The sequence below is a fragment of the Hoplias malabaricus genome, unplaced genomic scaffold (assembly GCF_029633855.1).
Source record: "Hoplias malabaricus isolate fHopMal1 unplaced genomic scaffold, fHopMal1.hap1 scaffold_162, whole genome shotgun sequence".
NCBI lineage: Eukaryota > Metazoa > Chordata > Actinopteri > Characiformes > Erythrinidae > Hoplias > Hoplias malabaricus.
The window spans coordinates 44824-68041 of NW_027100969.1; the positions used below are offsets into that span (position 1 = coordinate 44824).

The following is a 23218-nucleotide window of genomic DNA, read 5'->3' on the forward strand; positions in this document are numbered from 1 at the left end:
TTCCCTCTCTCCTCCCCTTTCTATTTCATTTTCTGTCCTTTTTTTTTCTTCCCCTATCCCGTACCCTCTCTTTAGCTCTCCCTCTCTTTTTCTTTTCCAGCAGGGCACCGTCAGCTCTCCTCAGCCTCTCTTGTTTTCCATTACTAATACACACTAAATGACAGAGTACAGGCTAATGCTGAGGCTGCTCTAATGTCTGCTGTCTCTCTGCTGCTTTACGGCAAAGCATCTCCCATTAGAGCTAACTCAGAGACCTTAAAGGCACCGATTAGCCGTCATCTCATTCAGCCATGTGCCAGAGAACGGCTTTAACACCTTCCCACATAAACGGACCCATCGCACGTCAACAGAAAACCACACTGCAGCCTCGACGACTAAATACCACTCACCGAGGCCATCCTTTGGCTGCATTATAGCTTCTGCTCTTTTCTGCTTTCAGTTTGTCTAAAGATATTTTTGCCCAAACTTCTAAAGTTCAGTCGTAGAAGTTGGTTGCACTTTTTTTTCCTTCACTTCCCACTGCACAAATAATCGGAATCACATTCGATACGTTCGATAAGTCGTACCAGTTCACCGTAGAGAGAACAAAACCCGCACCTTAGACCTAGCTTTCTGAGCAAATTTGATTTGGACTTTTTCTAGCTGTTCACTGTCTTTTTATCGTAACTAACATTCAACATCAGTCTGAACAGATCCTGCTTCTAAACTGACTCTAAACATGCGCCAAAATACAATGTTTCAGAGATAGCAGTATTTTTACATTAAAATTATATTTTCAAAAATCAGTGATGCGTCTGTCATTGCTACTGCAGGCTCAGCACCCCAGAATCTACACTACGTAACTTTTGGAGGAGGGTAGGGAATCGTGTCGTATGCAAATTGATTGAGAATGCTGTTAACTATCACAACTTTTACTCCAGCTCCAATGAAAGTAAGGTTTGGCAATAATTTGATAGCGATATTTATCGCAATATCATTTTTTTCCAATAAAAATTATGTTATAATTTTTAAACCCATTTTCAATATTTCAATACACATCACTTACAGCATCTGTCACAGACTGAGGATTATTACAGGGCGCTGTCACCAGTTAAAAATACTAACATTTACAAAGCTGAGGGGTTTATGTTTGACTGTGATGTCATGTTGCTTGTTTATTGTGGGCAGCTTTTCTGTGGCTAGTATGTTGCTTATATCGATATCGGAACTATATCGTATTGACTGAAATTTAGAAATATATCGTGATATAATTTTTGACCACATCGTCCAGCCCCAGTGCAAAGCTAACAAAGTAAACTTCAGATACCCAGCGTATCTTGTCTGATGGACTACTTTTGGAGTAAAAAGGCCAGAAGGGATGACACTGACCTGACATGAGGTCGTCATTCATCTATTGTGTTTTTTTGTTTTGTTTTTTAGCCTCTGAAGTGATGGCACTCTTGCTGACCCTAACGCTGGAGCCACAAGGCTAAACAAAAACACATCCTGTCCTGTCAGCAAAACAGCCTCTCAGTCTCTCTGGACCTCGAACATGACCTGCCTAATTCCCCCTTTAAGCGCATCTGTGTGTGTGTGTGTGTATGTGTGTAGCGGTTTGATTCACCAAAATGATGGCTCTCTCCTCACAGCAGTCTAAACAGAGTGAGACAGCTTCCAAATGAACAGACAAAAGCCTGTCATGTTTCTAAAAAACGCTGTTCAATAAACTACAGCACATCTGGCTTTAAATATGTGCTCAACCCTCCATTTCATACAAAACTGACGTGCTGTAGTAAGTTTCAGGGGGAAGAACAAGAGCCTGGCCTCGTTCAAAAAGAGACAAAACACCAGTAACATAGACAAAACCCCACTGTAACAAACGCTAAACTCTCAACAAACCGACACGGCAGGTTCATCTTAAGGGCACTCATTAATAATAAACATCACTTGTTCAATGCATGTTCATGTATCTGGAGCCCACCAACCCACACACTGTGAAACAAGACTCAGTTTTCTGTGTGCTGCGTAAATGGGATTAAACATGGGATTAAAAAAAAGACGTTATGAGTCTGATGTCAAAGGCACTTTAGGAGCCCCCGACTCTCCAGCGCTGTGATTGGACAGACTCAGACGAGGGGGCGGGGGAATTCTAAAATCCAAAGAGATCTTGTTTCACAGTGTGTGGGTTGATAGACTCCAGATCCCCAAACTATGTGCTAATGCACTACAATGTAAAGCATCAAATTATACTGACATCACTGAACAAAGATACTAAACAAAACAAAAGGCCTCATTGAACATTTTAAAGGAATAATAATGAAATAAAAATGAGTAAATACAGGGCTACGGATAAGCGGTTACAGATAATGGATGGATGGAAATACAGGGCAGACAACAATACACCAATCAGAAGTCAGTGCTGATTACTTACTAAACCAACAGCACCTGAAGATCCAAACCCATCTGTTGAAGAATGAAGAAAAGATGTTTGGTGTTATGCACTAGGGCAAAGTATCCGGTCAAAAGGCATTCAACGTTTAACTGCCCATGAGGCCCCTGGGGAAACTCTTAACCTGCCCTGGCCACAATTAGCTGACCATGCACACAAGAGCAAGTATATGCAAAATGTACCCGACACAGTGACCCTCCTCTCCAAAGTGCATTTCCTGTCAACAACTCACTGTTTATGTCACTTAAAGTGCAGTCTATGTTCTCCACCTCAAACCCGGGAGAACCACAGCACTCAGGGTTTCTTCTGTTTTAACACAATGGATAAATAAATGTTGACCTGAACCTGGTGTTTTAGAGCTGCCCTGTGTTCTCTGGAGTGAGGAAACCAACCAAACTATGTCCTTATGCCTGCATCACAATACACTACTACAGATGTAGCCCGGGTTTGTCGTGTCCGACAAATTTCCAGCGTCGGAACTGACTTTGAGTGCCAGGGGTGAGTAACGGTCATGTAGTGTGATCAGCGATGTGGCGTCTGGGACGCCCCAAGACACCATGACGGAAAGTCTAGCATGTTCAAATATTTTGGATCGTTCCTTGACGATGACCAATAGGAGGACAGAGTGCTGCCTGGTGCGCATATGTAAACACAGAGAAGAAAAAGAGGGAGCCTGCTGCTGCAGCTGTCAGGTGGAAAAACTAAACTGAGGAAATGCTCTTGGCATGTTAACACATTACCTCAAGTTCTCTTAGCAAGAGACAGTCTATCCTCTCCTCATCGAAGCACCCAGGAATGCGTCCACAATTGTGTTGTCATCTTCTTTTCGGAACACAAAACTGCCAGCAGCACACACTGCTTCTGTAGCCATGATTGACAGTATCTTGTCCCGCCTCCCCGAGAAAGTCTGAACTCACGCAATGACGTGAACGAAGAACGGTGAAGTGTCAAACGCCCGACCAAAACCCGGCACGGATTTATAGCGCTAATCTGACGTCGTAAACATTGTGAAAACTATCGTGGAGTCTAATCCAGGCATTAGAATAAGATGGAGTTGAGTTACTGGTCATGGTTCAAAGCCATCAAATCCAGAAATGTTCCAACATCGAGTCTAACATCTGCCACAGGGTACAGTGTTTTTGTGTGATCTTGTAATACATAACTCAATCATTCTCCCATTCTTCTGTCGTTCTACGGAAATTGATGCTTAATACTGAAACATGACAATTCAATTTCATAAAACTTGCCAAACTACGCAATACAATGCTTTAAAACTTTTTAGAAATTTGTTCGAGCGCAAATTGCCCACAGACCTTTGGCTACACAGTGTATTTTTTTGCCTGTGTGTTGGACCATTCCACTATTCCATCTGGCTGGCCCAGAAATCAGGATACAATTCCCTATGATTCTTTATGATTCACAGCAGGATTAAACAAAATCCACATCACTCTAGACCTCCTCGCTAAAGGTTGGAGAATTCCACAACAAATCACGACTCCAGCTCGACTGGGGTTCCAGAATTCGGAGCATTTTTGGACTCTGCTTGGGTTGACTCCACTGGAGCTGCCTGCAGTCCTTGGTAATGGATCCCAGATTCCATCTCTGTTTTGATAGACGCGCTGTCTGCTCCTCTGTCCTTGAGCCAAAGACAGCTCCATTCCTGATAACCCATCTGCCACCTGGTACAGTTCATACCACAGAGAGCGAGAGCCTTCAGAAGTCATCCCTGTCTGCTGTGGGTTAACCCTTAGATGTAGCGGTTATCGTTGAGTGTTCCTTATGCGTACACCACTGGAACAAGCGGAAGCATTTGGATATTTTAATCCAAACTACAATTATGTAAGAAAGTGGAAGTGGAGATGTTATCATTGTTTGAATTTTGAGAGGACACTTTCTATTGTTCCGTTTTGTTAAAATAATAATAATAATAAAGTCATTTTTGCCAGATAAGAAAACTAAAAGCTGTAAATTTACAGTGAAAGGTATAAACATTAATGGGCACATTCATTCATTATCTGTAAGAGCTTATCCAGTTCAGGGTCGTGGTGGGTCCAGAGCCTACCTGGAATCATTGGGCGCAAGGCGGGAATACACCCTGGAGGGGGCGCCAGTCCTTCACAGGGCAACACACACACACACTCACATTCACATTCACTCACACACCTACGGACACTTTGGAGTCGCCAATCCACCTAACAACGTGTGTTTTTGGACCGTGGGAGGAAACCGGAGCACCTGGAGGAAACCCACACGGACACGGGGAGAACACACCAACTCCTCACAGACAGTCACCCGGAGCGGGAATCGAACCTACAACCTCCAGGCCCCTGGAGCTGTGTGACTGCGACACTACCTGCTGCACCACGGTGCCGCCCTTAACGGGCACATATTATGAAAAAAAATAAATCAGCTTTTCCTTATGTAAGACCATAAAATAAGACCCCCAATTAATTTTTGTGGGCCCCACCCCTTCGTCCGAGTCTATCCAATCACAGCGCTGGACCCGTGTTAATGTGAGGGCACAAAAACTAGGTTAAATGCAGCAAAACAGACACAACGAGCTAAGTTAAAATGGAAAAGAGAGAAAACAGCTAAAAGCCAGAGGTTCAGCTCCTTGCTATTCACTGCTGTGCGCTCGGGCAGGGGGTGAACAGCAAGCGGCTCATTATCATTTAAAGAAACAGGCCCTGAAAGCGGGGATATGATCGTTGTGGTGCTTCATAAAACCCCAGAACTGTCTACTCTTGGGCAAATATGTTCTTTCTGATGCTTCATTCTTCATGAAAGTTTGTCACAATGTGAAAAAGCCAAAAGGAGAAAGAGGGTTTGGCTCTGGTAGCTACTTGAAACAAACAAACAACTCCTTGATCGATCCAGAATGTAAATCAAATGTAAATGTCATTATTTTTGTGTCTAACCCAGTCTTGAATGATATAATTATGTCTCAATGCTATTGCAAAGCCCCAACCATAGCTCTAGACTTCTAAGGGTTAAGCTAAATTAAACCAGACAATCAGAAACATCTGCAGCTTCTCAGAGGAAATGCAGAGTGCTAAATATTTACAGCACATTTTCCCATAACTACAGAGTAAATTGGGTTAAGAACTTAGAGTTGGCTCCACCAAGCCGGCCAAATAGGCTCAAAACGACGGTTGGCTCTGCAGCTGTACACCGGGGTACCCAACGTTCCCAGTAAATTTACACCCCAAGGCTCGGGACACTAAAGCAGAGCAATACTTCCGTCTTTTTAAGAGTTTCTTATTGTCAGCCTGCCCAGCAGTGTTTACCCCGGACCATGTGCAGTGTTGGAGATGGTGCCAATATGTTCCACGTCTGAAGGGATAGTTTAGCAGGAAGCGTTCAATTTCCTCGTAATCTCAAATTGTTCAGCCAGGACCTTTAATACGTCTAAAGTTTGCTTCTATAGGTTTGTACTGGAGCTGATAGCCAGGTGCAACAAATACTAATAAAAGCTACCAAGCTCCATTTACTTTTTCAAGACTGTGAGATAACCTGCAGAGTTGTATTGTTTAATGTGGTAAAAGCGGACTCATGTTTAGTGCTTTACTTCATTCACTTAAAGATCTGGAGACCACCAACCCACACACTGTGATACAAGACCACCCAGCCAGTTTTCTGTGCGCTGCCCAAGTCAGAAAACATGGGATAAAACGAGCCGTTCTGACTCTGCTCCGATCCTGGCATCAAGGGCAGAGACTTTGGAATTGCCCGCCCCCTTGTCTGAGTCTGTCCAATCATAGCGCTGGAGCAGAAAGACGCAGGAAGACAGACACAACTAGTGCTGAGACATAAAAGCCCTGTGTAAAATCTGAGAAAACGAGAACAGAAGAGAAAGAGAACTGAAAACAGCTAATACATAAATAAATAAACAAACTACTTCCTCCTCGCTCCTTACTGCTGTACGCTCAGAGGTGGCGTGAACAGTTAGTGGCTCATTATCATCTAAAGGAATAAGGAAATCAGGAGTTCTGAATGAACCTGTAAACAGCCTTTTTCAAAAGAAAGAACCCTGTAACTCACAGGATAGGACACTTTTCCAACAGAACCGTATTTTGGGAACATGCCTCGGATTGCTGGAATCAATAACCCCGTTGACCATTGTTAATGGATTCTTTCAATGACCGTTTAACCTACTAACCCCCAGCTCCCTCCAAACACACACATGTAGGTGTGTGTGCATGTGTGTGTATGCACTAAGTGACACCAGATGCTCAAACAGAGGGGCGTGTGTATGTTCTGTACTGCATTCCAAGCTGGGGTAGTCCGACTGACCCAGTGCTCCAAAACAAGTCATGCGAACTGGGCATGTGAATGTGTGTGTGTGTGTGTGTGTGTGTGTGCATGTGATCGTCCCCTGAGAATGGGACTGCCCCTGCTTAGTCCACAAATAACCCACTGGCCCAGAGCAGGTCAGCTTACATTAGCTGGGTCATTTGTAGCAGACGTCTCAGATTGAGTCTAATTTTGGTTTTCTTCTTGCATTATATATATATATATATATATATATATATATATATATATATATATATATATATATATATATATATATATATATATATATTTTTTTTTTTTTTTTACTATGGAGCTTCTATTGACACCCATTTTCCCCATGTAGTATTCCCTCTTGGCGTCCTCTTTAGATACCTGATAGTGAGGGGTCAATCACCATTTCATGAGCCTATCTCAGTCGCCCATCACTTAACTCCAATCCCAATTCTGAATGCAGGTCATAGGTACTGCATCATGTGAGGTGGATCATTCATTCATTCATTATCTGCATACACACTCACACCTACGGACACTTTTGAGTCTCCAATCCACCTACCAACGTGTGTTTTTGGACCGTGTGAGGAAACCGGAGCACCCGGAGTAAACCCACACGGACACGGGGAGAACACACCAACTCCTCACAGACAGTCCTGGAGCGGGAATTGAACCCACAACCTCCAGGCCCCTGGAGCTGTGTGACTGCGACACTACCTGCTGCGCCACCGTGCCGCCCAGAGGTGGATCAGCTGCTGGGAAATAAGATGCCGCCTTTAGCTTTAGACACGTATTAGCTCCACACATATAGTTATCACATGATACAAACACAGCCACTCTTAACCAAACCAAACCCAAAATGTGGGAACGTGTTAATGCAGATGAATGTTGGAGAAACTAATACCGTGTCTCACAGGACTCTCAAACAGAACCTCTGTCTCTGCAGGGTCCGCTAGTTTCTAGACCTCACTATAACGGGCTGGATGATGTTATCTCAGGGTTAAAATCTTTACCTCGCTCCCTGCGAGAGTTGGAATATGTAAAACCTGCCAGACAACTGCTGTAATTGTATCAAAAACACTCCGCTCTATTCATTACTGGTCGAATTAAAGAAATACCACCGATCCCCAGTGCAGTATTTGAGTCTGACATCATGCATTTTCCATCTCTGCGTAAATGAAAACCAAACAGCGAAGAGAAGCTGTTCAACATTAACATCTCCCAGTAAACTGCCTAAAAAATTGCTTCAATACTCTCAGTGAATGGGGTTTTTGTCTCTCCTGAGCTATCCCTCTTCCAAATGGCACACTTGTTAACAGCATGGCAAGCTGCTCCAGCTGACTCAGCCGTATAGGAAGTTGTGCTTTTGAAGACATCAATACAAACATGAAAGATTCTTAAAATAACTGGCCTTATGAGGCCTAAGACACACCACAGAGCACTAACAGCATGGTGCCACAACACACTCACACACCACCAGGGAGGTGGGGGTGGCAGGGGTGTTGCTTAAATAGCAGGATTGTGGAGAGCAAGAGCGTAAAAATTTTATGAGTGGATGTAGTACTTGGAGCCCAGGGTTTGTGTGGACTTTCTTTGTAAAACAAGCAGTTTACGAGCACATCCACGGTCACAGGGCCTAATGGTCCATATCTAGAAAACGCAGGAGTGTTTGTTTTTGCCTGTGCTCACATTAGAAGCCACAATGTTGGGTTGATTTGGTTCACTGCCTTTGAATTTAATAAGTAAACAAACAAACAAACAAACAAACAAACAAACAAAAAAAATCAACAGTGAATGTGGATATACTATAAAAGACAAACTTGTTCAGTGCATGTGTGCATTCATTTTGAGATTTGGAGCATCTGCAACTGTTTGTTGCAGGCTGCTTTAGTCCTAAAACATGGAATGAAATAAGCACTGATTCTGCTCCTTCTGTAGGGTTTGATCCTTGTGGTATTGTGACCAAAAAGCAAATCACAGAGGTTGCATTACGATTCAGAACTGTTTCCCTTGTGAAAAGAAGGACTAGATGTGTAGATTTTAGGGACCAGTAGTTACCATAATGTAATATGCATTAAATCCTATAGATACAAATGATGTTTATGAACACAAGAATGGCAAAAATGTATCTGCTGCAGTGATAGAGACATTACAGCTATCACAGTTGGATTTACTAGGTGCACCCTCGACAGAACGCCATCAGACACTCACCCAGTCATACACTCATAGCCATGGATTATTGGGGCTCATGGGACACTCAACCAGTCCCTCACACACACACGCAGTCACTCAAACACGCACACACTTGTGGACAGTTTCACACGCTCACCCAGTCACTCACACACTCACACACACACACATACACAGCTATGGACAGTCTTACACACTCACCCAGTCACACACACACACACACACCTGTGGACAGTTTCACAAACACACCCATTCACTCACACACACACACCTGTGGACAGTCCCATACACTCACCCAGTCACACACACACACACACCTGTGGACAGTCCCATACACTCACCCAGTCACTCACACACACACACCTGTGGACAGTCCCATACACTCACCCAGTCACACACACACACCTGTGGACAGTTTCACAATCTCACCCAGTCACTCACATCTGTGGACAGTTTCACACACTCACCCAGTCACACACACACACACACCTGTGGACAGTCCCATACACTCACCCAGTCACACACACACACACACACACCTGTGGACAGTTTCACAATCTCACCCAGTCACTCACATCTGTGGACAGTTTCACACACTCACCCAGTCACACACACACACACCTGTGGACAGTTTCACACACTCACCCAGTCACTCACTCACACACTCACACCTGTGGTCAGTCCCATACACTCACCCAGTCACTCACAACTGTGGACAGTCTCACACACTCACCCAGTCACATACACACACACACTCACCCAGTCACACACACACACACACACACACTCACACACACACCTGTGGACAGTCTCACACATCCAATCCACCTACCAACATTTCTTTCCATCTTCACTGTAAGCACATTACGCAGTGATATAAACACAACGCTGGTTGACTGAATGTCTGAGTAACTGATGAAAACATGAAGCTATTAATCTCCTCAGTGCCATGCATCGCTAGAGCAGCACTGTCCTTCCTCCCAATCCTTTTCTTGTCGAGTTCACGCTTTCTGCACCTACAACCCAATAAAACACAGCCCCACACACACATCCACAACCCCACGTACCTTTTGAAAGCTTCGCTGGGGTTCCTCTCGCACTCTCCTGGCTGGAGGGCGCTTTGAACCGCAGGGTCCCGGATCTTCTCCTCGTACTGTGGGATGAGACCCCCTGCACGGATCTGTGCCACCAACCCCCGCACAAAGCCGCTCAAGCACACAGTATCCGCGTCCTCAGCCCGGCAGAAGTGGAAAGCCAGGCAGAGGTGGTGGAGGCCTCTGTGGGCTCCCTGAGGAGCGCCGGGCCAAAGGAGCTCAGTGCACAGTGCTGTTTTACCACTCCCTGGACCTCCGACCAGCAGGACACCCCAGGAACCTGACTTCCCTGTCCCGGATGAGGGTCCACCCCCGGGGTTTGGAGGCCCGCTTGATCCTCCCTGGGTGCTGGACGTCCCGGCTGTGAGGTTGTTGGTTTTTTCCTGGAGGCAGTGCTGGATCTTGTGGAAAACCCATTCGCGGCAATAGAAGCGCTTGCCTTTCAGTAAACTGGTTTGGGCCATGGTGGAAACGGCGTGGGGTGGGCGTGGCTATTTGAGTATACGGGTGTGCAGAGTCATCTTAGGATCTGTTTTAGGGAAGGCATGCATAGGTCCAAACAACTGTCTGCTTGTTTTTATGGATTTAACAGAGGGTGAGTGTCTAGATCTGTGGAATATCACAGGGTGCTGTTGCGTAGTGAACGGATATAGTAGCAGAAACAGTCCAAATGAGCATTTTTAGATACGACTTGGACACACAGGTGTATGTCGCTGGACTCAAAGCTGCCAGAGAGTGCATCAACACTGTCCAGGCCAGCTATGGACATTCATCATGCCATGAGAGCTTCAGAGTCAGGCTTCTTATCCAGTAAGGCTTACTCCACGGTTACGACTACGCAACTAACATGCCGTGTAGACGTGACCCGATATCAGGACCCGGACCCAGGTCCTCAGATTTCGCAGCACTTTTGGCTCCAACTTTTTCCCATGTGAAGTGGATATCCACTGCAGTTGTTGGAAACAAGCTCCCTTCTCGACAGGAAAGGCTGCATTTAAAAGCATCCAGCGTTTACCGCGGCGGTCCCTGGGGTTTAATGGCACGAGGCTTGATGTGAATTAGCTCTGCCGCTCATGCTGACGCGCTGCAGCTGCAGGCCACACACTTTCCATTACGCCGACTGATGAGCGGCCGGCGGGATCACCCCACAACAAACGGCTCGGTCGCTTCTCCCCGGAACCTCCACCTTCTCTTTTAAGAAAAGAAACAAAGATGAGAGGTCAGGATAAGACCATGCATGTCACTCTCACTTATGCTGAGACCTTTACACATGAGTAAGAGCTAGAATGGTGTTACTGACCAATGTTGAGTTTGAATTGTGGAAAACTGGGATTCGTTTTATTGGCCTCTGCCAAAACTTTATTGGGGAACACCCCTAACACTGACTAAGATAATGGACAAGTCATGGAAAAGAGCGCCTGTCAAACACCATTGTTATTAGTGGTAACTGCATTATGAAACAAGGACACACAGTGTCGCTAACGCAAAGCACCACTATCAAGAGGCACCAACCCCTGACTAATAGCAGCCCCTAGTTTGTAGTGCATTATGTCTGAGTCAAAACATTGTGATCTGTATCAGTGTCTGCAGCATCGCCCACCTCTAAAAGATGTTCAACAATCCCCACAACATTAATTAAGACCCCAGTTGACTCCCAACGCGGTGCCCCCACTCCTCCATCTACCCCCTCAGCTGGGCTTTAAACTGCAACCCCTTCCCATCCTTGGAGCACAGGGGCAAAAATAAAGGCCACCCTCCCCACCTTTCTACCCCCTTTCTCCCCCTCCCTGTCCCCCCAACGCCCTCTTTAAAGCTTCCCCACCTTTCACAGAGTTAAATTCCCCAGACTTTTCTCAAGCAGGACACTTTCTAACCGCTTCTTTTCGGCTGAGGGCGATTCTACATCCGATTAATCCTCCACAGCCCGCACATATGAGGTGAAAATGGTGGGGTGGGCTTTTAAAAGCATCCCCCCGCTTCCTTTAAGAGCGAAAGCTCCGATTTCCACGTCTTATTCTTCATTTTAGGAGTCTGTCAACAACCTGTGGTGAGGACTAAAACAAAATAAAGCGAAGGAGACCAGTGCAGCCCTCGTTAACTTCAGGCGAACGCAGCCAGACGCTCGGAGGATCTTTTCCTTCTGTTTCTTCTTCTGACTGCGGGGTTGTCTTTCAAAACGGAAAAACGGACGTTTTTCTCTCACCTTTTGCTTCCTCCGGAGCCCGGGACTTCGGCTCGTAATCGCCGACCAAAAACCGGATTAAAAACCTCCAGCAGCGACTGAAGTGGTCGTTGTTGTGTTATGTCCAAAAGCGATCTTATTCTCTCTCTCTCGCTCGCTCCCTCTCTCTTTCTTGCGCCGAGGCTCCTCCCACCGCACCGTTCACCCCGCCCACCAATGGTGCCCGCGCAATGCGCGCTGGGAATTGTAGTTTAAAATCTGATATTTACAGATAAGCGGTTCAAGCACTTAAATAAACACATAAATACACAGCTAAAATAGCTAATATACATATATATGACATCAGAAATGCATTTTCTTTGCAACGGTCTGTCGGGTAACCTCCTTTATACAAGAACTATTTGAACTAGTGCAGTTAACCTGTTATATGTATATATGTGTAGTGATATATATATATCCTGGAAATGCCATTTTTTGGCCACCTGCCAACATGTATTCATCAATGGAATCCACAGCATTTTAGCTCCGCCCATTTTTGAATGAGGCAATGTTTAGCCGGGCCCATATTTTGAATGATGCACTGCACATGACAGCCAATCAGAGCTGAGATCACAAAGTCAACACACGCCTCATAGTGCATGCTTTTGAATTAACAATATTGGAAAATATGAGATATGATATACAGGCCATATTTGTTTGTTATATTTACTTTAATCGATAACGTTTCCAGTTTTCATAACAGTTTCTCTCTTTTTTCTTCAATTTAGTCATTCCAAATGCCCCCTGTTACATAGGACTCCCACATCACATGATGCTACTGAGCAAAAAGGTAACAACTGCTTCCTCAGATACATGTGAAGTAGCATCACTTCTTTTCCAACTGCCTCTAACGCAGTAACATACAGTGCAACAATTCTAGGATCAAAGAGTACTTCAGCCTCTGGTTGTAAGGAGGCAATATTTATGCGTTTTTAAACTTAGTTTGGCACCCCTTAAGTCACACTGGAAATCCACCTGGCTGTTTCCCAGCCATCCGAACCAATCACAGGAATTTGGGTAACTACAGCAATTTTCCAAAGTCTTTTGTGGCCAGCAGAGAGGGAGAGAGAGAGAGAGAGAGGGAGAGAGAGAGAGAGAGAGAGAGAGAGAGACAGAGACAGAGAGAGAGAGAGAGAAACTGAGAGAAGCTGCCACATTGGAGCCCCAGTGACGATCTGGAGGGAGGTCCGTTCTCAATCAACTGCTTTTCACATCGTGGAAGCCGCCCACCAGCTCCATTAGACTCCTACACACCAACAAGCCTTATTATCTTTATCAAACCCAGGCTTTTTTTTCCCCTGGCTCTTCATTCCCGCAGTGAGGGGGAGACCTGAGTGTTGTGATTATGTAAAACATCCGTTCGCCAAATCCTGCTCCTGCTCTCTTCACGAACACATGTCACGTCAGCGCTGAGAAACGCCCGCAGAATCCTCAGGCTGTATTCTGTTAGAAAAAAAAAAAGATAAGCAGAAACCTTGGAGTTGAAACAGAGGCGATTTGTTCATTCACTCATTCATTCATGCATTCATTCATTCATCTTTTGTAATCACTTTGTACTGGTCAGGGTTGTGGTGGGTCCAGGTGATGACGCAGTCACTCACACCCTCACACCTGAGGACAGTCTCACACACTCACCCAGTCACTCACACATTCACACATGTGGACAGTTTCACACACTTACCCAGTCACTCACACACACACACCTGTGGACAGTTTCACACACTTACCCAGCCACTCACACACACACACCTGTGGACAGTTTCACACACTCACCCAGTCACTCACACATTCACATATGTGGACAGTTTCACACACTTACCCAGTCACTCACACACACACACCTGTGGACAGTTTCACACACTTACCCAGTCACTCACACACACACCTGTGGACAGTTTCACACACTTACCCAGTCACTCACACACACACCTGTGGACAGTTTCACACACTTACCCAGTCACTCACACACACACCTGTGGACAGTTTTACACACTCACCCAGTCACTCACACACACACCTGTGGACAGTTTCACACACTCACCCAGTCACTCACACACACACACCTGTGGACAGTTTCACACACTTACCCAGTCACTCACACACACACCTGTGGACAGTTTTACACACTCACCCAGTCACTCACACACACACCTGTGGACAGTTTCACACACTCACCCAGTCACTCACACACACACACCTGTGGACAGTTTCACACACTCACTCAGTCACTCACACACACACACCTGTGGACAGTTTTACACACTCACCCAGTCACTCACACACACACCTGTGGACAGTTTTACACACTCACCCAGTCACTCACACACTCACACCTGTGGACAGTTTCACACACTCACCCAGTCACTCACACACACACACCTGTGGACAGTTTTACACACTCACCCAGTCACTCACACACACACACCTGTGGACAGTTTCACACACTCACCCGGTCACTCACACATACACACTTGTGGACAGTTTCACACACTTACCCAGTCACTCACACACACACCTGTGGACAGTTTTACACACTCACCCAGTCACTCACACACACACCTGAGGACAGTTTCACACACTCACCCAGTCACTCACACACACACCTGTGGACAGTTTTACACACTCACCCAGTCACTCACACACACACCTGTGGACAGTTTCACACACTCACCCAGTCACTCACACACACACACCTGTGGACAGTTTCACACACTCACCCAGTCACTCACATCTGTGGACAGTTTCACACTCTCACCCAGTCACTCACACACACCCACTTGTGGACAGTTTCACACACTCACCCAGTCACACACACACACACAGTCACTCACACACACTCACACCTGTGGACAGTTTCACACGCTCACCGAGTCAAACACACACTCACACCTGTGGATAGTCTCACACACTCACCCAGTCACACACACACTCACACCTGTGGATAGTCTCACACACTCACCCAGTCACACACACACTCACACCTGTGGATAGTCTCACACACTCACCCAGTCACTCACACATTCACACCTGTGGACAGTCTCACACACTTACCCAGTCACTCACACACACACCTGTGGACAGTTTTACACACTCACCCAGTCACTCACACACACACATGTGGACAGTTTCACACACTCACCCAGTCACTCACACACACACCTGTGGACAGTTTAACACACTCACCCAGTCACTCACACACTCACACCTGTGGACAGTTTCACACACTCACCCAGTCACTCACACATACACACTTGTGGACAGTTTCACACACTTACCCCGTCACACACACACACACACCCAGTCACTCACACACACTCACACCTGTGGACAGTTTCACACGCTCACCGAGTCAAACACACACTCACACCTGTGGATAGTCTCACACACTCACCCAGTCACACACACACTCACACCTGTGGACAGTTTCACACACTCACCCAGTCACTCACACATTCACACCTGTGGACAGTCTCACACACTCACCCAGTCACTCACACACTCACACCTGTGGACAGTCTCAAATACTCACTGATTCACTCACTCACTCACTCACACACACACACCTGTGGACAGTTTCACACACTTACCCAGTCACTCACACACACACCTGTGGACAGTTTTACACACTCACCCAGTCACTCACACACACACATGTGGACAGTTTCACACACTCACCCAGTCACTCACACACACCTGTGGACAGTTTAACACACTCACCCAGTCACTCACACACTCACACCTGTGGACAGTTTCACACACTCACCCAGTCACTCACACATACACACTTGTGGACAGTTTCACACACTTACCCCGTCACTCACACACACACCTGAGGACAGTTTCACACACTCACCCAGTCACTCACACACACACCTGTGGACAGTTTTACACACTCACCCAGTCACTCACACACACACCTGTGGACAGTTTCACACACTCACCCAGTCACTCACACACACACACCTGTGGACAGTTTCACACACTCACCCAGTCACTCACACACTCACATCTGTGGACAGTTTCACACTCTCACCCAGTCACTCACACACACCCACTTGTGGACAGTTTCACACACTCACCCAGTCACACACACACACACACCCAGTCACTCACACACACTCACACCTGTGGACAGTTTCACACGCTCACCCAGTCAAACACACACTCACACCTGTGGATAGTCTCACACACTCACCCAGTCACACACACACTCACACCTGTGGACAGTTTCACACACTCACCCAGTCACTCACACATTCACACCTGTGGAAAGTCTCACACACTCACCCAGTCACTCACACACTCACACCTGTGGACAGTCTCAAATACTCACTGATTCACTCACTCACTCACTCACACACTCACACCTGTGGACATTTTCAAACACTCACCCAGTCACTCAAACACTCACACCTGTGGACAGTTTCACACACTCACCCAGTCACTCACACATACACACTTGTGGACAGTTTCACACACTTACCCCATCACTCACACACACACCTGAGGACAGTTTCACACACTCACCCAGTCACTCACACACACACCTGTGGACAGTTTTACACACTCACCCAGTCACTCACACACACACCTGTGGACAGTTTCACACACTCACCCAGTCACTCACACACACACACCTGTGGACAGTTTCACACACTCACCCAGTCACTCACACACTCACATCTGTGGACAGTTTCACACTCTCACCCAGTCACTCACACACACCCACTTGTGGACAGTTTCACACACTCACCCAGTCACACACACACACACACCCAGTCACTCACACACACTCACACCTGTGGACAGTTTCACACGCTCACCCAGTTAAACACACACTCACACCTGTGGATAGTCTCACACACTCACCCAGTCACACACACACTCACACCTGTGGACAGTTTCACACACTCACCCAGTCACTCACACATTCACACCTGTGGACAGTCTCACACACTCACCCAGTCACTCACACACTCACACCTGTGGACAGTCTCAAATACTCACTGATTCACTCACTCACTCACTCACACACTCACACCTGTGGACATTTTCAAACACTCACCCAGTCACTCACACACTCACACCTGTGGACAGTCTCACACACACACCGAGTCACTCACACACTCACACCTGTGGACAGTTTCAAATACTCACTGATTCACTCACACACACACACACTCACACCTGTGGACAGTCTCACACACTCACCCAGTCATTTACACACTCACACCTGTGGACAGTCTCACACACTCACTCAGTCACTCACACACACCTGTGGACAGTTTTACACACTCACCCAGTCACTCACACCTGTGGACAGTTTCACACACTCACCCAGTCACTCACACACACACACCTGTGGACAGTTTTACACACTCACCCAGTCACTCACACACACACACCTGTGGACAGTTTCACACACTCACCCAGTCACTCACACATACACACTTGTGGACAGTTTCACACACTTACCCAGTCACTCACACACACACACACACCCGAGGACAGTTTCACACACTCACCCAGTCACTCACACACACACCTGTGGACAGTTTCACACACTCACCCAGTCACTCACACACACACACCTGTGGACAGTTTCACACACTCACCCAGTCACTCACACACTCACATCTGTGGACAGTTTCACACTCTCACCCAGTCACTCACACACACCCACTTGTGGACAGTTTCACACACTCACCCAGTCACACACACACACACACCCAGTCACTCACACACACTCACACCTGTGGACAGTTTCACACGCTCACCGAGTCAAACACACACTCACACCTGTGGATAGTCTCACACACTCACCCAGTCACACACACACTCACACCTGTGGACAGTTTCACACACTCACCCAGTCACTCACACATTCACACCTGTGGACAGTCTCACACACTCACCCAGTCACTCACACATTCACACCTGTGGACAGTCTCACACACTCACCCAGTCACTCACACACTCACACCTGTGGACAGTCTCAAATACTCACTCACTCACACACTCACTCACTCACACACACACACCTGTGGACAGTTTCACACACTTACCCAGTCACTCACACACACACCTGTGGACAGTTTTACACACTCACCCAGTCACTCACACACACACCTGTGGACAGTTTCACACACTCACCCAGTCACTCACACACACACCTGTGGACAGTTTTACACACTCACCCAGTCACTCACACACACACCTGTGGACAGTTTTACACACTCACCCGGTCACTCACACATACACACTTGTGGACAGTTTCACACACTTACCCAGTCACTCACACACACACCTGTGGACAGTTTTACACACTCACCCAGTCACTCACACACACACCTGAGGACAGTTTCACACACTCACCCAGTCACTCACACACACACACCTGTGGACAGTTTCACACACTCACCCAGTCACTCACACACTCACATCTGTGGACAGTTTCACACTCTCACCCAGTCACTCACACACACCCACTTGTGGACAGTTTCACACACTCACCCAGTCACACACACACACACACCCAGTCACTCACACACACTCACACCTGTGGACAGTTTCACACGCTCACCCAGTCAAACACACACTCACACCTGTGGATAGTCTCACACACTCACCCAGTCACACACACACTCACACCTGTGGACAGTTTCACACACTCACCCAGTCACTCACACATTCACACCTGTGGACAGTCTCACACACTCACCCAGTCACTCACACACTCACACCTGTGGACAGTCTCAAATACTCACTGATTCACTCACTCACTCACTCACACACTCACACCTGTGGACATTTTCAAACACTCACCCAGTCACTCACACACTCACACCTGTGGACAGTTTCACACACTCACCCAGTCACTCACACATACACACTTGTGGACAGTTTCACACACTTACCCCATCACTCACACACACACCTGAGGACAGTTTCACACACTCACCCAGTCACTCACACACACACCTGTGGACAGTTTTACACACTCACCCAGTCACTCACACACACACCTGTGGACAGTTTCACACACTCACCCAGTCACTCACACACACACACCTGTGGACAGTTTCACACACTCACCCAGTCACTCACACACTCACACCTGTGGACAGTTTCACACTCTCACCCAGTCACTCACACACACCCACTTGTGGACAGTTTCACACACTCACCCAGTCACACACACACACACACCCAGTCACTCACACACACTCACACCTGTGGACAGTTTCACACGCTCACCCAGTCAAACACACACTCACACCTGTGGATAGTCTCACACACTCACCCAGTCACACACACACTCACACCTGTGGACAGTTTCACACACTCACCCAGTCACTCACACATTCACACCTGTGGACAGTCTCACACACTCACCCAGTCACTCACACACTCACACCTGTGGACAGTCTCAAATACTCACTGATTCACTCACTCACTCACTCACACACTCACACCTGTGGACATTTTCAAACACTCACCCAGTCACTCACACACTCACACCTGTGGACAGTCTCACACACACACCGAGTCACTCACACACTCACACCTGTGGACAGTTTCAAATACTCACTGATTCACTCACACACACACACACTCACACCTGTGGACAGTCTCACACACTCACCCAGTCATTTACACACTCACACCTGTGGACAGTCTCACACACTCACTCAGTCACTCACACACACCTGTGGACAGTTTTACACACTCACCCAGTCACTCACACCTGTGGACAGTTTCACACACTCACCCAGTCACTCACACACACACACCTGTGGACAGTTTTACACACTCACCCAGTCACTCACACACACACACCTGTGGACAGTTTCACACACTCACCCAGTCACTCACACATACACACTTGTGGACAGTTTCACACACTTACCCAGTCACTCACACACACACACACACCTGAGGACAGTTTCACACACTCACCCAGTCACTCACACACACACCTGTGGACAGTTTCACACACTCACCCAGTCACTCACACACACACACCTGTGGACAGTTTCACACACTCACCCAGTCACTCACACACTCACATCTGTGGACAGTTTCACACTCTCGCCCAGTCACTCACACACACCCACTTGTGGACAGTTTCACACACTCACCCAGTCACACACACACACACACCCAGTCACTCACACACACTCACACCTGTGGACAGTTTCACACGCTCACCGAGTCAAACACACACTCACACCTGTGGATAGTCTCACACACTCACCCAGTCACACACACACTCACACCTGTGGACAGTTTCACACACTCACCCAGTCACTCACACATTCACACCTGTGGACAGTCTCACACACTCACCCAGTCACTCACACACTCACACCTGTGGACAGTCTCAAATACTCACTGATTCACTCACTCACTCACTCACTCACTCACACACACACATCTGTGGACAGTCTCACACACTTACCCAGTCACTCACACACACACCTGTGGACAGTTTTACACACTCACCCAGTCACTCACACACACACCTGTGGACAGTTTCACACACTCACCCAGTCACTCACACATTCACACCTGTGGACAGTCTCACACACTCACCCAGTCACTCACACACTCACACCTGTGGACAGTCTCAAATACTCACTGATTCACTCACTCACTCACTCACACACACACACCTGTGGACAGTTTCACACACTTACCCAGTCACTCACACACACACCTGTGGACAGTTTCACACACTCACCCAGTCACTCACACATTCACACCTGTGGACAGTCTCACACACTCACCCAGTCACTCACACACTCACACCTGTGGACAGTCTCAAATACTCACTGATTCACTCACTCACTCACTCACACACTCACACCTGTGGACATTTTCAAACACTCACCCAGTCACTCAAACACTCACACCTGTGGACAGTTTCACACACTCACCCAGTCACTCACACATACACACTTGTGGACAGTTTCACACACTTACCCCATCACTCACACACACACCTGAGGACAGTTTCACACACTCACCCAGTCACTCACACACACACCTGTGGACAGTTTTACACACTCACCCAGTCACTCACACACACACCTGTGGACAGTTTCACACACTCACCCAGTCACTCACACACACACACCTGTGGACAGTTTCACACACTCACCCAGTCACTCACACACTCACATCTGTGGACAGTTTCACACTCTCACCCAGTCACTCACACACACCCACTTGTGGACAGTTTCACACACTCACCCAGTCACACACACACACACACCCAGTCACTCACACACACTCACACCTGTGGACAGTTTCACACGCTCACCCAGTTAAACACACACTCACACCTGTGGATAGTCTCACACACTCACCAAGTCACACACACACTCACACCTGTGGACAGTTTCACACACTCACCCAGTCACTCACACATTCACACCTGTGGACAGTCTCACACACTCACCCAGTCACTCACACACTCACACCTGTGGACAGTCTCAAATACTCACTGATTCACTCACTCACTCACTCACACACTCACACCTGTGGACATTTTCAAACACTCACCCAGTCACTCACACACTCACACCTGTGGACAGTCTCACACACACACCGAGTCACTCACACACTCACACCTGTGGACAGTTTCAAATACTCACTGATTCACTCACACACACACACACTCACACCTGTGGACAGTCTCACACACTCACCCAGTCATTTACACACTCACACCTGTGGACAGTCTCACACACTCACTCAGTCACTCACACACACCTGTGGACAGTTTTACACACTCACCCAGTCACTCACACCTGTGGACAGTTTCACACACTCACCCAGTCACTCACACACACACACCTGTGGACAGTTTTACACACTCACCCAGTCACTCACACACACACACCTGTGGACAGTTTCACACACTCACCCAGTCACTCACACATACACACTTGTGGACAGTTTCACACACTTACCCAGTCACTCACACACACACACACACCTGAGGACAGTTTCACACACTCACCCAGTCACTCACACACACACCTGTGGACAGTTTCACACACTCACCCAGTCACTCACACACACACACCTGTGGACAGTTTCACACACTCACCCAGTCACTCACACACTCACATCTGTGGACAGTTTCACACTCTCACCCAGTCACTCACACACACCCACTTGTGGACAGTTTCACACACTCACCCAGTCACACACACACACACACCCAGTCACTCACACACACTCACACCTGTGGACAGTTTCACACGCTCACCCAGTCACTCACACATTCACACCTGTGGACAGTCTCACACACTCACCCAGTCACTCACACACTCACACCTGTGGACAGTCTCAAATACTCACTCACTCACACACTCACTCACTCACACACACACACCTGTGGACAGTTTCACACACTTACCCAGTCACTCACACACACACCTGTGGACAGTTTTACACACTCACCCAGTCACTCACACACACACCTGTGGACAGTTTCACACACTCACCCAGTCACTCACACACACACCTGTGGACAGTTTTACACACTCACCCAGTCACTCACACACACACCTGTGGACAGTTTTACACACTCACCCGGTCACTCACACATACACACTTGTGGACAGTTTCACACACTTACCCAGTCACTCACACACACACCTGTGGACAGTTTTACACACTCACCCAGTCACTCACACACACACCTGAGGACAGTTTCACACACTCACCCAGTCACTCACACACACACACCTGTGGACAGTTTCACACACTCACCCAGTCACTCACACACTCACATCTGTGGACAGTTTCACACTCTCACCCAGTCACTCACACACACCCACTTGTGGACAGTTTCACACACTCACCCAGTCACACACACACACACACCCAGTCACTCACACACACTCACACCTGTGGACAGTTTCACACGCTCACCCAGTCAAACACACACTCACACCTGTGGATAGTCTCACACACTCACCCAGTCAC

At 47.4% G+C, this 23218-nt stretch overlaps 1 protein-coding gene across 2 annotated transcripts in view; it reads right to left on the reverse strand.

The window, feature by feature from the left end:
* Positions 1–12298, reverse strand: part of LOC136682476 (ankyrin repeat domain-containing protein 50-like) — a 50406-nt gene extending 38108 nt beyond the window's left edge. The window contains exons 1-2 of one of the 2 annotated variants that reach the window (XM_066658909.1): positions 12200–12298; positions 9970–11185 (exon numbers count right to left, since the gene is read on the reverse strand). In XM_066658909.1, the coding sequence (XP_066515006.1) occupies positions 9970–10460 (491 nt within the window). In that variant the 5' untranslated portion in view covers positions 10461–11185; positions 12200–12298. The remainder of the gene's footprint in view (positions 1–9969; positions 11186–12199) is intronic. The other variant, XM_066658908.1, reaches the window with a different exon arrangement.
* Positions 12299–23218: the final 10920 nt, after the last annotated feature.